The 15,399-nt window shown below is 37.8% G+C and overlaps 1 protein-coding gene across 2 annotated transcripts; it reads right to left on the minus strand.

The window, feature by feature from the left end:
* Positions 1–1,545: 1,545 nt before the first annotated feature.
* Positions 1,546–9,282, minus strand: LOC123498604 (vesicular integral-membrane protein VIP36-like). 2 transcript variants are annotated; one of them, XM_045245872.1, is made up of 7 exons: positions 9,100–9,282; positions 7,222–7,426; positions 6,929–7,037; positions 6,201–6,366; positions 5,896–6,062; positions 4,869–4,929; positions 1,546–4,376 (listed from the first exon to the last, which is right to left on the minus strand). In XM_045245872.1, exons 1-7 carry the CDS (start codon positions 9,221–9,223, stop codon positions 4,225–4,227), a joined length of 984 nt encoding a protein of 327 aa, XP_045101807.1. In that variant the 5' UTR covers positions 9,224–9,282; the 3' UTR covers positions 1,546–4,224. The 2 variants fall into 2 exon arrangements, with proteins under 2 accessions (XP_045101807.1, XP_045101808.1); XM_045245873.1 differs by lacking the exon at positions 4,869–4,929.
* Positions 9,283–15,399: the final 6,117 nt, after the last annotated feature.

The following is a 15,399-nucleotide window of genomic DNA, read 5'->3' on the forward strand; positions in this document are numbered from 1 at the left end:
TGTGGAGTATATTTGAACATTGTGTTTACCTTATTTATTATTTCTTGTTAGTATATTTTCTACATTTCTGTCTGTGGGAGTCCATACAATTTAATAACCTCTTGACTGCTTATATCAAATTCTAATTACAACATTCTACATAACCATCCTCTCTTCTTCACTGACACTGAGCTGTCCCCATCTTATACACTGAATATCCTCAATGTACCTTTTACTAATTCCCTAAACTGGAAATTTCACATCTTATTTTTAGCTAAAACAGCATCTATGAAGTTAGGTGCTCAAGAGTTGTCACCAGATTTTTCTTAACACCCAGCAGCTAACTCTGTACAGGGGCCTTATCTATCTAGATATGGAATACTTTTTTTCATATATGGAGTTCCATTCACACTACTCTGTTAAACAGGTTAGAATCAGAAGCATTTCCTCCTATCAACTCTGCTCTTCGAAATGTCTTCAGCTTTTCTTATCACAACAATGTTGCATCTCTTGCTGTCTTTTACCTTCTCCTCAAGCCTTATTTTATTTTCAATGATAGTTATTTATACAGTATATGTGGTCTATTTTATCAGTTAAAATTCTCCATTAAAGATACATTAAACTTGTATATTCACATTTGTAGTAAGTAGTATTTCACAATAGGAGCAATCCAAAAGAGTTTAGAATACTAAATTTTTATTCTTAATGCCTATTTCAAGAAAGGTGAAAAGTTGAACGAAATCTACTGTTTATATATATAGCTACCTTTCCAGATCATGCAAGAGGGAAAAATAAAACAAAAATATTGTCATTGAAATGTTACATTTACTGCAAGAATCCCCAATACCCTTCCTTCCTTTTTTGTCACCTTTTAAAATGCAGGTAATACTGACACATTCTACAGCCCTGTATGTCACGGATGATGTCCTTTTCATTGATTTTTCTCATGCAGAACAAGGGCTTTTGAATAAACTATTTCTGGATACACTGTGTAGTAAGACATTCATGCCTAACCACGTCACTTGGACAGTGGTGTTTGTCTTTGGTTAATTCGCACTGTCTGATCAGAGGCTCAGTCCACACCAAGGCTCTCTATTGACTAATTTGTCCTGCACTCAGATCAACTTTTTTGTTTCCATTATGCTTGAAAATATCCATAACACTTGCATATTGTAGCATACAAAAATTACAATGGAGAACTTAGAACTTATATAATATATATATATATATATATATATATATATATATATATATATATATATATATATATATATATATATATATATATATATATATATATATATATATATATATATATATATATATATATATATATATATATATATATATATATATATATATATATATATATATATATATATATATATATATATATATATATATATATATATATATATATACTTTCACTAATTAATGTCCTGCCTTTTTTTGTTTGGCATTTTGTATTTGTGGACATAATTAGGTTTACATGAAAGAATGTAGTATGCAAGTTCTTTTGTCTTGGGAATTCTGCTTTCTTAGATTAAGCATACTAAACTGAAAATATTATGTGAAATACCTTTAATGTTGCAATATCTTATTTAATTACATATATTACATTATAAAATTCAAAGAAATAATTAATTCTGTAATTTCTTCTCAAATTATGCATTACAACAAATTATGGACAGGATTATGTATTATGTAATTCCCTTAGCATTCTGTTATGTATTAATTTTAATAGTTATCAATGGAGTCTCTTTCATGCAGACATTACAGAGATATTTTCTGAAGAACAGACATCTTCAAAATTGTCCTGTGACGTTATTCTGATATGCATATTAATGATAATCAATTGCTAATGCTTCTATCAATTTACAGGTACTTTACATCTTATAAAAAATATGCTATCGTTTCAGCTACAGATCTTATGAAAGACTGAGTCTAATTCTAAGAAATGTACAGCACATACAAAACTGTTATAATTTACATCATAAATGTTTAACTTCAAGATGAGCACACACTAACATGACAGCCTCTTCAAGACTGGCATAAAAACTTGTGACTGAAAAGAACTGCATTGTGCTATGTTGAATAAAAATTGTAGGGAAAATGGCTGGCATTGTTATATCATATTGCATCATTATAACTTGATAAGACTATAACAATCTAATATAGAGGAAAAATGAATTTTATAATCATGCAAAGGGTGCACAAAAAGTTCACATTAAGATATAACTGAGAAGACTTGAGAATGTGTGCAACTGACATTCTATCCAAATTTCTGCTTCTGAAGATGTGGTGCACCAACAGCCATACTGATGCAATTATGCAAATATGCCGAAGTGTACCAGTCACCTGCCCTGCCAAGAAGGGAGGTGACAGGACGGAGCTTCTGGATCTGACATTCCTTAAATTAATGAGAGGTGCAGTCTACTGGAGAAGTTTACAAATTTACTCAACAACATATCTTTGATATGGGCCATACCATGTTCATATTGCAAGTTCACAGTGAAGACCAGATTCTAATGATTTGTCCGGGGATTATCATGGAGTTTTCAACATTCCAAAATATCAGTTATACCCATGAGATGTCAGAACATGGGATTATAAACTCACTTAGAGGGCTGTTGTGCCAGTGTGCACTTACCTTTGTTATGTTGTCTGTTTATGGCATGATGCAACTTACAAAAGAATTATGCTATGACAAGCACATTCCTTCTACATGCATTATTCTTATGATTAAATATTAAATGAGATGTGTTACATAACACAAGCATACCAGACATGTACAAGCATTGGTAAAAATGGAGCACTGACAGAAACAAATGTGCTCTGTTTAAAAGTGTGATTTATTGGCTGAAAGTCTTAGTCAAAAGGTGGAGTATGGCATGCACACTGAATGCCAAAATGTAAAAGAAAATATTATTGCAGGAAAAAATATATATACTAAAGTAACAACTAAAGGGCTTTCATGTAATTAATCAATCAATTACTCAGACATTCCAAACCTCAATATGATGAACATCCCTGAGAGAGAGAGAGAGAGAGAGAGAGAGAGAGAGAGAGAGAGAGAGAGAGAGAGAGAGAGAGAGAGAGAGAGAGAGAGAGAGAGAGAGATCCACTTAAAAGAACTTAATGCTTTCATCTGGATTCCTACTTCCTGTTTACTTTTGTCTATTTTTTTTTTCACTCCAAAATAATTTTCATTACCTCTCTAATTTCAATAAGTTTAAGGACACCTCTCATAAGTGAAAAAGAAAACTAAAACAAATTCAAGCCATTCTTCTACACAAGTAGAAGCAAAGATGGCCATTACATTCAATCATGGAAGTGGAGAAGAAACATTCCACAACATTAAAGTTATTACTATTATTATATTTTTACTAAGTTGACCCATTCCCTTAAAAACATGTTTCCTGAGCTAAACACTATCTGAGTGACAGAAAACCACAGGTAACAGATAACTACCTTCAGGAAATCCAACTGATAGAGTTGTATGGCAGTCTTCCCAGTAACAAGTGGTGCCTCATGTCTAATAGGGCAAAACTAAATCAACATTCTTAGTTTAACAGGTAGTAAAGTTAAGCAACTCAATCTCAAACCAAGGGCCAAGCCTATAATTACTGGAGAATCAAAGAATCAGAAGTGTTATTTAGTATATTCACAGCACCCATAGTGAGATAGTCCAGGTTTATGAGAGTTAGGCAGGTCCCACTTCCCTTTATTATCTCAAGATGGTCTATCTGGCTAATGTCTTTGTCTACAGTGTACCAACCAAACTTAGACACTACTGAGTTGATGGACAACAAAGGACCAATCCTGATAGATTTGTATCTCATGAGTCTAATGCCCTACATGCTTTCCTTTCAAAACTGTATTTTTTTTTGTAAGTACATACAACTCTTAGATGTTCAACACATTCCTCATATGTCAAAAAAAAAGTCCAGTTACATTACAAGTGCTCACTAATATACACCGATGTACAGTACACAGCTTCCTACCAATCTAGCCCTCATTCCAAAATATACACACTTGCAAATAGTAATTTCAAAGAATATTTCCCTTTAAAGTATTTTTAATTTCATGAGATGAAACTGAAATTAAGGATTATTTGAGCTAAAAAGTGAATGCATGAACCTGCAATCAAATAAAAAAAACTAAAACTATGTGCACACAAGTGAGCACATACACAAACACAAACACAAACACACACACACACATACATAATTTACAAGCCACATCTTAGTAAAATCTCTTGCGTTGTTGCTCCTGTTGTTTGGAGTAGATGAGTCCTCCTATGAAAACACAGGCACAGATGAGGACTACACCCACTATCAGCAGCACCACCTGCTTGCCAGTACTCAGAGAGGAAGGTTTGGGATCTTCCACGTGGTCTGGTGGGAAAAAATGTAGCATCTTAACAACAACTGAACACTATATTCTAGTGCAAATCTAACCAGACATCTATCACCAAAATAAATGTGAATTTTCCTAATCTTGAGCATGTAAATGTTGAAAACGCAGCAAAAGTTCATTCCGCTCCTCTCCATTAGAAAGACCCTAGACATTACCTAGGGCCCTGATGATCATTATTGTCCCTATGTTTAAGATGTACTTTGTTCTCCCAATCAAGGGTTTGATCTAATTTCTTTCTACCTTCAGATAAACTTTTGTGTTATATTAGAAAATATCTATATTTTATCAGAAAGTTGTCAACTGCATAAAACTTCTCATGTGAAAAGAAATTATTAAATATTATGTGATGAGACAATTCACTAAATGTATGTACCTGTGTAGGCCAATTAACATCACTTTACTTAGGAAACTCAGCTCTTGGAAAGAGCTCACATAATGATATAATGAGAAGCTCTCAGTAAGAACCTTACCTCTAGGAGCTTCAAAAAATGAAGCTGAGGGCATTATATTGGCACGTTCCTCCAATATGTCCTGTAATTCAGAGGTATTGTTACAATACTGTATATGGTGAAAGATTAATTACATGACATCCTATTACCATTTTCATAAAAACCACTACACCAGAGGAATCATTTAACTAATCCAATCAATATAAGTTTTCAGGAAAGAAGCATTTGATGAGGTTACATATGAAAAAACAAAAGATAATTCATTTGACATCCTTTTCCTTTACTACAGACTTGAACTGTTCTAATGATGCTAAATGAAAACATCAAACTACTTTGTACTGAGCATTTACACATGGAACCTTAGGAATTTGGTCTTCCACTGTACTGCCATCTCAACCTACATCACACCAAGGTTGACTGAGAATACCTTTGTCTTCACCATCCTCATCCTATGGCCAAATCTCTCTCTTTCTTTCTCTCTAATGAACATTTGTCCCAGTACTGCAGTCCTTTGGCAGTGATGCAAATACAAACTGTTCTGATGAAATGTCTCACACAATCCTGCTTTAACCTGGAGCAGACTGGACAGATTTAACAAACAATTGCTGAGCTGACACTGGAGCAACTCCTCTTGAGGTTGGAATTAAAGGCTCTCCACTAACATTTTCTTCTAAGAAATACTAATTCTCACAGTATGTACGTTCTTTTCTTTGAAAGTGAAGCATACAGGGGCACATGCCAAAATGTGGGAGAAGTTTCCATTGTGGATAGTTTCCAGAGAGGAAGTGACCTTGGTCACTCCCCCTCCACCTGACCCAAAAAGCAGGCGTTGGGTCCTGTATACCAAAATCACTGATATCATCACTAAAAAGCAAAAATTTTTCATTATATCTCACTCTTGTTAAAGTACATGTATTCAGATTAATTCTGAACAAAGATAAAGATATTCGACAAAGACAGATTTGACAGTAATGGAGAGAAGAAACCACAAAGTTGCCAAATCTAAATGCTCAGTACATAATAGTTTTGTAGATGTGCCTTTGCTTACATCATCAGGTGTGGAGAGATCAAACATCTTGAGGGAGATGATGTCATGGGTATCACTCAGGTCACCTGTGGCTGCTGACACACCCAGGAAGTAACCAACAGGAAGCTTCACCCCAGAGACAGAGAAGCACTGCTTGAACTGCTGCTTGTTGTCAATGTCCGTGGACACTGAAACACAAACCACAAATAGAATCAACTAGAATTTTCACTAAATATTTGAATCACAATGAATTCAAACACACACACAGAGACACATTTTATATGCTACCTTTCATGGTAGTAATCTTAACAACCAAAGTTACCCACCTGTCAGTGTGTCATGGACGTACTTAATTGAAACAAATGTATCATGGTCAAGGTTCCTGAACTTAGACACACAGCCAGCACTGAGCTGGGTGTGGGTGCCATCCCGGTCATGGTCATAGTGAAGGCTGCCATTGTTAATCATTGCAGAGATGTATGGGTGGCCATGCTGTACAGAAGAGAGATTCATGTTGAGTGCTTTAATATGCACCACACTTTACAAGAGATCAGATGATGTGAATAATGAAACATACTGAAAATTGTACTTTACTCAAACATTTATCTACTTTTATAACTCCTTTCACAACAATTTGAAATATCCTTCATTATTAAATATTTAACAAAGGAGGAGAGAGAGAGAGAGAGAGAGAGAGAGAGAGAGAGAGAGAGAGAGAGAGAGAGAGAGAGAGAGAGAGAGAGAGAGAGAGAGAGAGAGAGAGAGAGAGAGAGAGAGAGAGCAAAAGAATAGACATAAATGAAACAGAAGGATAGGAGGAAGGAAAGCATAACAATGTGAAAAGAAATGACTATAAAGTAAAATTATGTGAACAGGAAGACATTGATTGATTGATTAACATGAATTTCTAATGAGACAATAGTGACTGAAGTAAATGATACATCTGCTAGCCTGCCTGTTTGCCAGTTCCTCCTCTCCCAATTCCTCCAAAAGCTGTCTGTCTACTGCCTGGTCTGTCTGAAATTTGTTGCTATCATACAACATTCAAACTTACATTATGAGGTCCATTGTGATTGCTGTAGGTGTCCATTATGACTGCCAGGCCACTGAAGTAATCCTTGCTGCCAAACACATCTCCTTCTTGCATGGGATCCTTCACATACCTTCGGAGGCAACAGCTCTTAATAAACTCTTGACATCAGCATTATCAATAAACACGGATATTGTATACATTATCTTCTTCAATGGTGTTTACAAAATTCTTTCCAATTTGTGATAAAATCATATCCAAATGAGAACCTTAAAAATCCCTTAGAACCATAACAATTAAGTTTTTAAATCGCTTACCAAAAGGCAAATCCATCACCAAATAGATCCTTCCCTCGTCCATGGACTTTGAAATGTATCTGCATTTCCCAATTTCGCAAGTAACATCCTACCGTGTTCCACACCGCCCCGCGTTGGCTCTGAATGTCTCCTGTTAGTCTGATGTAATTATTGGTCACCATCGTGGACCCAAGAAAGTCCCAGTATGGTATGGTAGTGCCCATACCTGTGAAAGTAAGACAATCACATCAACATGAATGAAAGATTTTTTTTCTAAGAAACTTGAAGAATGTACGAAGTCTAAACTGAAGCCATAATATTTAAATGTCAACAAATTATGACATTTTATTCTCAAAGGCATCTATCTGTCTATTCAAATACTAGTTAAAGAGTGAAATAAACTCCACACTTGCTTCATCCACCTCCATTAAACAGATTCCAATAATTTCACATCTGCCAGAAAAGGGAAAACAGTCATGTCAGCTCTGACGTCTGAAAACAAAGGGAAGTCATTGATAGCGTGAAGGACAGTCTGTGGACTAATGGTTTGGTGGCAATGCCTCCTGCCTCTGGTGCTGCAATTTTAATGTTTTTGTGGTGTTTGATTGAGAGTAATAACTACTGAAATTCCTGTCTTTATGTGAAGAGACTATCAATGGGTAAAGCATCTACGACATAACAGCCCACATAATTAGAGAAAACTATTTGTTTAGGTGTCTGGACCATTTGAGTGCATATATACTTTCTTGTGTGGAGGATGTAATTTTTTTGAGTGGTTCCTCACTGTGGCAGGACATAACATGGTTATCCTGAGTAACTACACAAGTAAAATGAATTCTGAAGTCATTTATACATAAAAGTAAATAAAATAAGCCAATTGGGGTAATATTAAAAAGTCATTAATGGTTTTTAAGAGTAACAAATTCTTTTAACTTCTTGGTTGTTTTGTGCCATTCCTTGGTCACTTTGTACTGTCCTTCAGGTCATCTCTAATCTAACCTAATCTCCCAGCTGGGGGAGAAGTCCAACCAGGAAGTGCATTTCGTACATGGTACACAATAAATGGTATGAAAAGACCAAGGGTACAAAATGATAACTTTCCTATTGGGGTAGAATGGTGCGGGGAACATGCTTATATGCTTGAGTATTAAGAGAAAAAGGAGGAAAACAAGAGAAAATAGGAAAATATTATCTTTCCTTTCTTTCTTCAGCTAATCTTGTGACTTTCTGTGTAAAACATATCACCTCATAGTAAAGCTTAGATCTCACGGAGCTGAGGCAGAGTGTCTGTGTTCAGTGGGAAGTCTTGTGATGGAAGCCATTCTTAATTAACCACATAACTTCTTATGGATATCAAGGGTTCCTCACACACTGTATCTGCCTAATTGCTATGCACTCTACCTTTGTAAATGCAGATTCACATTTTTAACTCAAATTCTGTTAGACTGACGACACATCTTATCCTAGCTTATACAATTATGATGGGTAAATTTGTAGTTTTAACCACTACTCCCGACCTTGATGCTCCCTAACCTAACAAAGCCCCCTTCGGTAAACTAACCTGACCTAATCATTTGTAACCAGCTAAAATATACCTTAACTTTGCACATACAATAATAATGAACTGAAACAAAGTCAAACATTTGATACTAAGCCCAACACCGGCATGTGAGCTTCTTACCTGGTACACAGAACAACAAATCCCCATAAACAACTTAATCCCAAGCTTCATACAAGCGAGTTTTAATTCATCTACACTTCCAATACTTCTAAACATGATCATAGCCGCCATACATGCCCCCAGTACACGTGGAACTGAGGGGTGCATCAGATAGACGTGATTGGGGCCGGGCTGAGTCACGTCAACACCCAAGCTTCACTTCATCTTAGTGTTCTTACCTTGATAGGGCTTCACCAAGGAGTGCTCCCTCACCACATATTCGTGCGTCCTCCACTCCCCAGCAGATGTGGAGGAAATAATGAGTGAAAACACAACTATGGCACAGTGAAATAAGATATCCATAGTAGTGGAAGCTCGAGTCTGCTGACCACGAACAGCTGACGGGAGGCAACTCGACTCATGCACTTCGGCTGTTTCCTCTCATTTCGTCTCCTCTTCCCCTACCACACCCACAGATCTTTGCTAAGTACACTGGTTTATATTACTAGACTAAATTTTGATTATGGGAAAAATATTTTATGCGCATAAACCTTCGGCTATTGGAAATTAAATAGGGAGCCGAAATGTTAGTAAAGTTGATTTGCGGCATCAAATTCAAATTTCATTCATCCACAGGCATGATGGTGAATTTGAAAGTATCTACTCTATAGTATGAATAATCAAGGAGTGAACTTATGTGCCTTTATAGAACAACTGAAAAGTGCAGCATCAGAGGTGCATGCATTGCTACGTGTCATACGTTGACCGGGGCAGTGCGTGCTGCACATCTGCCGTAATATTGGCTCGGCATCATAGCATGTGTTTCCGGCAAACATACACGTACAGTGTATTACACTCAACACCAAACCAAACCCCTAGCCTCCAAAATACCCTGAAAACAAAAATAGAAATAAAGACGGAAAGTTCACCATGGTTATTGCAATATCACGGTATATCATAGATTTCAGCAATACTTCGACTAATTTGTACCTAAGTAACACGATTTCTATAGGGTGACTGTTGGGGTTTTCAATGATTTTTAAAATAACCATTAATAGCAAAATGCCATTTAGAAAGAGACTTATATTAGCTGTATTCTACCTACACTATAAAACACTGCATGTACAATGATTTTCATCTTATAATCTCATAATCTGTCTCTGTCTGATTATCTATCAATCTACCTATTTATGTCTCTCTCTCTCTCTCTCTCTCTCTCTCTCTCTCTCTCTCTCTCTCTCTCTCTCTCTCTCTGCGGTGATCTGCTGCTGTACACAAGAATCACTTTGTTATTCCAGCCGCCGAGCGCCAGCCTTCCGCCGTCCTGGCCACTCGCACGCTAACGAGTTCAATCCAAGACGACCACCCGACTGGAAACTCCCTGGCAGCCTTCTTGGGTCCTCTTGCTCCTCTTCCTCCGCACCTCTCTCTCTCTCTCTCTCTCTCTCTCTCTCTCTCTCTCTCTCTCTCTCTCTCTCTCTCTCTCTCATTAAAGTGAAGTAAGGTTAAAAGCCGGTCTCGAACTGCCCTCTTTTAATTTTATTTCACTGAAGACGATATATATATATATATATATATATATATATATATATATATATATATATATAGAGAGAGAGAGAGAGAGAGAGAGAGAGAGAGAGAGAGAGAGAGACATTTCAACGGAAGCACTTTAATTCACTGTAAAATGCCAGCACTTTAAATGTTGTGTTAGTATCCTTAGCGACAGGACACATTCGAATATCATTATGCAGTGAGAGCAAGAAAGTAAATAAATATATGAACCTGAAAATGATGGACAGGCAATAGTTGATCATACTAATGAAGAACACACACACACACACACACACACAGCCTATCTTTACCAAACACAAAAGTAGCTAACAAAGTCATGAACTACAATAAAACGCTTGAAAAATGTTATGAATTCTAGTAAATGATGGTGAAAAAAGGCAATAATTTACTGGGGCCCTCACCACCTCACCACCGACACCATCACTACCACCGACAACAATAACAACAACAACAACAACAACAACAACAAGATGGCAATGCAGGCGACGAGACGATGCGGTGTCAGTGGGAACGTTGGTGAGAGAGAACAAACGTCCGCATACTGGTGAGAAGTGGACGGGTGTGAGAGCGTGTATGGTAACAGATGCACCGCGGTGAGACATGACGCGTGTGTAATAAGTGACGCGGGTGGGGGAGGCAGTCTTGTGAGGCGAGAAGGAAATGAGGTGGCGGTGGGGCGTCGGAGGAAACAGAGAGCAACCGTCGACTTAAACCCTGCATTCTGAAACGCTTCGCTCTCTCACCTCTACTATCCTCTAAGGCCACATAGGTGATAAGCCCGGGTCTCAAGAGTATTTCTCCAGTTAGTAATGTAGAAATGTTATCAATCAGTCCCTAGAACTGTAAAAAAAAAAACACCCTGAAACCTCGTGTAACTTTAACTGGAGCCCTTTGAAGTAGTGGAGGTATAGAGCAGAAGCGTTTCAGAGTATGCTCCTTAGAAACATCGCTGCTTCCCGCTAGATGCAAATGGTCTTGTTCAATTGGCCGCGTGAGGAGGGGAGCCAAGGATACCGCCGGCTCGTTCCGCTGAGGGAAAAGCGAAGGCAAGAGTTCGCTGCTTCGAGGTGGAGTGTGTGTGTAAATGCAAACGAGAGGGAGAATTTTCGTATCTGAGGAGTCTCCGGAGTCTAAGAAAGGAAGGTTTGTTTACGTGAGCTCTGAATCCCCCTCTCTCTCTCTGAACAAAATTGTAGTAGTGTATTCTTGAAGTTGTCCTTAAAACACACCTCATGTTCCTTCCACAAAAATTTGTCGATAAACATCCTCACGTATTCCCGAAACTGCTTAATTAAGGTTCCCAGGGACGGCTGCGTTGTTGCGTGATAAAGTGGCACCTTGTCGGGGTGATTCAGATGGCGTCACTGTGGCAGCGGCTGCATTATCTCACGCGCCAAGCTGTATAAGGAGGACGTGGTATAGTGGTGCGGGAGAGACGGAAAGGCTGGTTTGTGATGAATTAAAAAAAACTGCCTTTGCGTAGTGAAGCTGAAATCATGCATGTTGAGTGTTTTCTGATCCGATTTAGGAATATTTTGTACATTATGCAAATACGGTTTCGATTACAGCATAACGTATTCAGAAACATTTTTTGTCCTTTAGCAAACATCAATAGATACGAAGTGTAATTTTTGCATTTCACAGTTTTCTGAATCACACACACACACACACACACACACACACACACACACACACACACACACACACACAAGAAAAAATAAATAAATAAACCGGGCCACATAATTTCGGTTTGTATATAGATTAATACTCTTTCTCTTCTCAGATACTGGATGTCGGAAGTCACTTTCAAGTATGTCCTATGTCTTGTGTGTGTGTGTGTGTGTGTGTGTGTGTGTGTGTGTGTGTGTGTGTGAAGAACATGATGAAGTCAAAGGGTATCTATGTTACTTTTTTTTTTTTTTTCCAATAACGAAGTCTTACATTCTGCCTCAGTGTTCCTCCTCTTGCTGTTATCTGCTTCTACTTTCATGGTTACTGCTCCTCTGAAGTTGCTAACGTTATGCTTTTCTCCTCACCCACACCTTACGGATTTTTTGCAAGAGACTTTCAAGTAATTCTTATCCCTTTTATGGACATGCTTGTAGAAAATGACCGGTGTCTTGACTCCATATTGGCATGCTCTGAGACAATTTGACGTGCTATTTTGTTTAGAAGAATCCTCCACATTGATAGGAAAAGGCATTATTTCTTGCCATGATGGAACGAGTATGTCAGCGAAGAAACACACACACACAAAAAAAAAAAAAAAACACACACACACACACACACACACACACACACGGTCGATACCACTCAATTTTGCTGCGTGTCTTACGCATACACAAATGCTTGATTTATGTCGCCCGCTAATCAAACTATATACTTTCAGTTTTACAACACAATGTCCGGTTTGAGTTCAGTTTGATACAGTGCGAGGCATCGTGGGCTTTTATGCGATTCTCGAAATAAGTATCGGTATATCGACTAGCCTGTGCTCTGGGACTGCGAGTTTTGTCAAGAGCAGGGCATGTTTGTCTTGACAAGGGATAATCTGCCATGACAAACCTCAAGAGGACGTCCACGAAGTTTATGGTTCGGGCAAATTACTGTATCCTGTCACCCTGAGACTTCGCTAGCGTGGTATAATATACTACAGGGTGGGGGCGGCGAGGCGTCTCCTGGCTTGTGACTTCGTGTTGGGCTGAATGAGGCAGTAATTAGTGTATCTTTCTAGAGACGTTAACAGAGTACACAGACTGTGGTCATCTTTGCATTACGAGTATATGATAAAATCCACCAACAATTTAGTCAACAGGTTTACTCGTCTGGTGAGCTTCCATGGGTACCTATGCTGACTGAGGACAGACCCTGCAATGAATCTCAGAGAGTGGAGACATGTTTACAAACTAGATTATATGAGAAACGCGGATTGAATAACGCAAAGAGCAACAACTTTAAGGGTTACAGTGATTCATCTCTTTAACCGCACAATATCAGCTTTACTGTATGTTGCTATGTCGAGCTTCTTGTACTCTTCTTGTACATCATCCTTCATGTCTTAATTCTCCTTGTCATTCTTACCCAGATGCGTGAAGCTGTAAAGCTGTGCTGTGCCCAGCAGGAAACAAAACAAAACAATCATTAGCTATTGTTAGACAGCTGTGTATCATTATTCCTAAAACGTGCGACACACACACACACACACACACACACACACACACACACACACACAGAGAGAGAGAGAGAGAGAGAGAGAGAGAGAGAGAGAGAGAGAGAGAGAGAGAACGGACATCATTACGTAATATAGTCTATCTTCCGTCTGTTGGCAAAGCAGCTCACCAGTCGCCAGTAACCACCAGTAACCACCACCAGTATTTTGTACACTTTCTAAGGTCATCACAAAAACATGAAGGCGTGCCAGCAATAATAAGGTTAACTTGCCAGTGTAAAGAGTTCATTATAATCAACAATTTAAACTGTTACTAAATTAATCATGACCAGGAGAGAGAGAGAGAGAGAGAGAGAGAGAGAGAGAGAGTACTTGCAATACCAGTATATATATCAAAGTCCTTTGCACTTAAGTCACTGAACTATGTCATCTCCACCCATACTCTTTAGCCATTCGTATTAACCCCTTCAGTACTGGGACGCATTTTTTACCTTGAGTTTTTGATGTGATTAGACCATTTTATTTACATTACGAAGGGTCTATGGAGGTCAAAAGATTAATGGCCAGAGTCTTTACTATTTTAAACCCCAAATAAGTTTCTGAGGCTGTATAAAATCACCAAATAGTAAGTAAAAGAAATATGAAAACGTGTCCTGGTACTGAAGGGGTTAAAGGGTGCCCTCTCATCTACACCACGGTTTGGCATATGTGTGTACAATTCTTTGCTGTTATTTCACGTGAATATTCGCTCTTGACAGGAATAGAAACAAGGCGTAGAGGGAGCAAAACATTAAATTACATTGAGAAATATTGTCTGCTCGTGTGTGTGTGTGTGTGTGTGTGTGTGTGTGTTGCCGTATCAGTTAGTATGCCTTTCAATCTGTCTATCTGTTTGTGCCTGTGTTCTGTATGTCTTTTAATCAATCCGTCGTTTTATTTTGCCTCTCTCTCTCTCTCTCTCTCTCTCTCTCTCTCTCTCTCTCAATTGGTAAAAACTCTCCATTAATTTTTTTCCCTCTCCTTTGTTTCGTACCGCCGTGCATCATACTTTCACGTTCGCCAAATGAAAACTCGTCAGGAAACATGTCAAAATACGGAGCGATAAAGACAATGACAAAATTATTCAGTACTGTGTGAAATAATTAGCTCCTTTTTGCGGACAAATAATTTTCAACGAGTTAGTGGAAAAAAGGGAGTGCAGCAGCTCCGTTTGAATTTAAAGCGAGAGTATTGATCCTTGTTTATGATATATTATTTGTATTATTTGAACATGTATGTAAGCGTGTATAGGAGAATGCCCAATGGTTCTGAAAGCAGTCCTTGTATAAAGCATAAATACTACCTATGTTTCACCTACTGTCTCTCTTGACGAATCCATTGGTGCTACTTTAAAAGAGAGACACGAGTTTGTGGTGTTGTAGTAGCTTGCTGCCGATCTATTACAATGTGATGTGATAGTTTGCTCGAACATTTCACGAAAGAAAAGAAGATAAAGTGTGAAAAAATGAGTTGTAGTTCCAGAGAAGACATTGCGAGACATGATATAAATTGACAAGCGTCTGAGACGTAAGACAGGAGACATAATACATACAGACAATCTTCACTAATGTTTTGTTCAAATTCTGCATCAAAACATGGTCTTTTCTTTCAAATGTTCCTGTATATTTATAAACTTGTATATTCACTTTATATCTTAGATGAATAAAATTAACTCACATAAAGAGGAAGAAGAAAACAATCGTCACAAATTGATAATACATCCCAGAACCAAGATTATGTGCGCGGTGTTGTGTCGTTT

Source organism: Portunus trituberculatus, chromosome 48 (assembly GCF_017591435.1).
Source record: "Portunus trituberculatus isolate SZX2019 chromosome 48, ASM1759143v1, whole genome shotgun sequence".
In the NCBI taxonomy this organism is placed as follows: Eukaryota; Metazoa; Arthropoda; class Malacostraca; order Decapoda; family Portunidae; genus Portunus; species Portunus trituberculatus.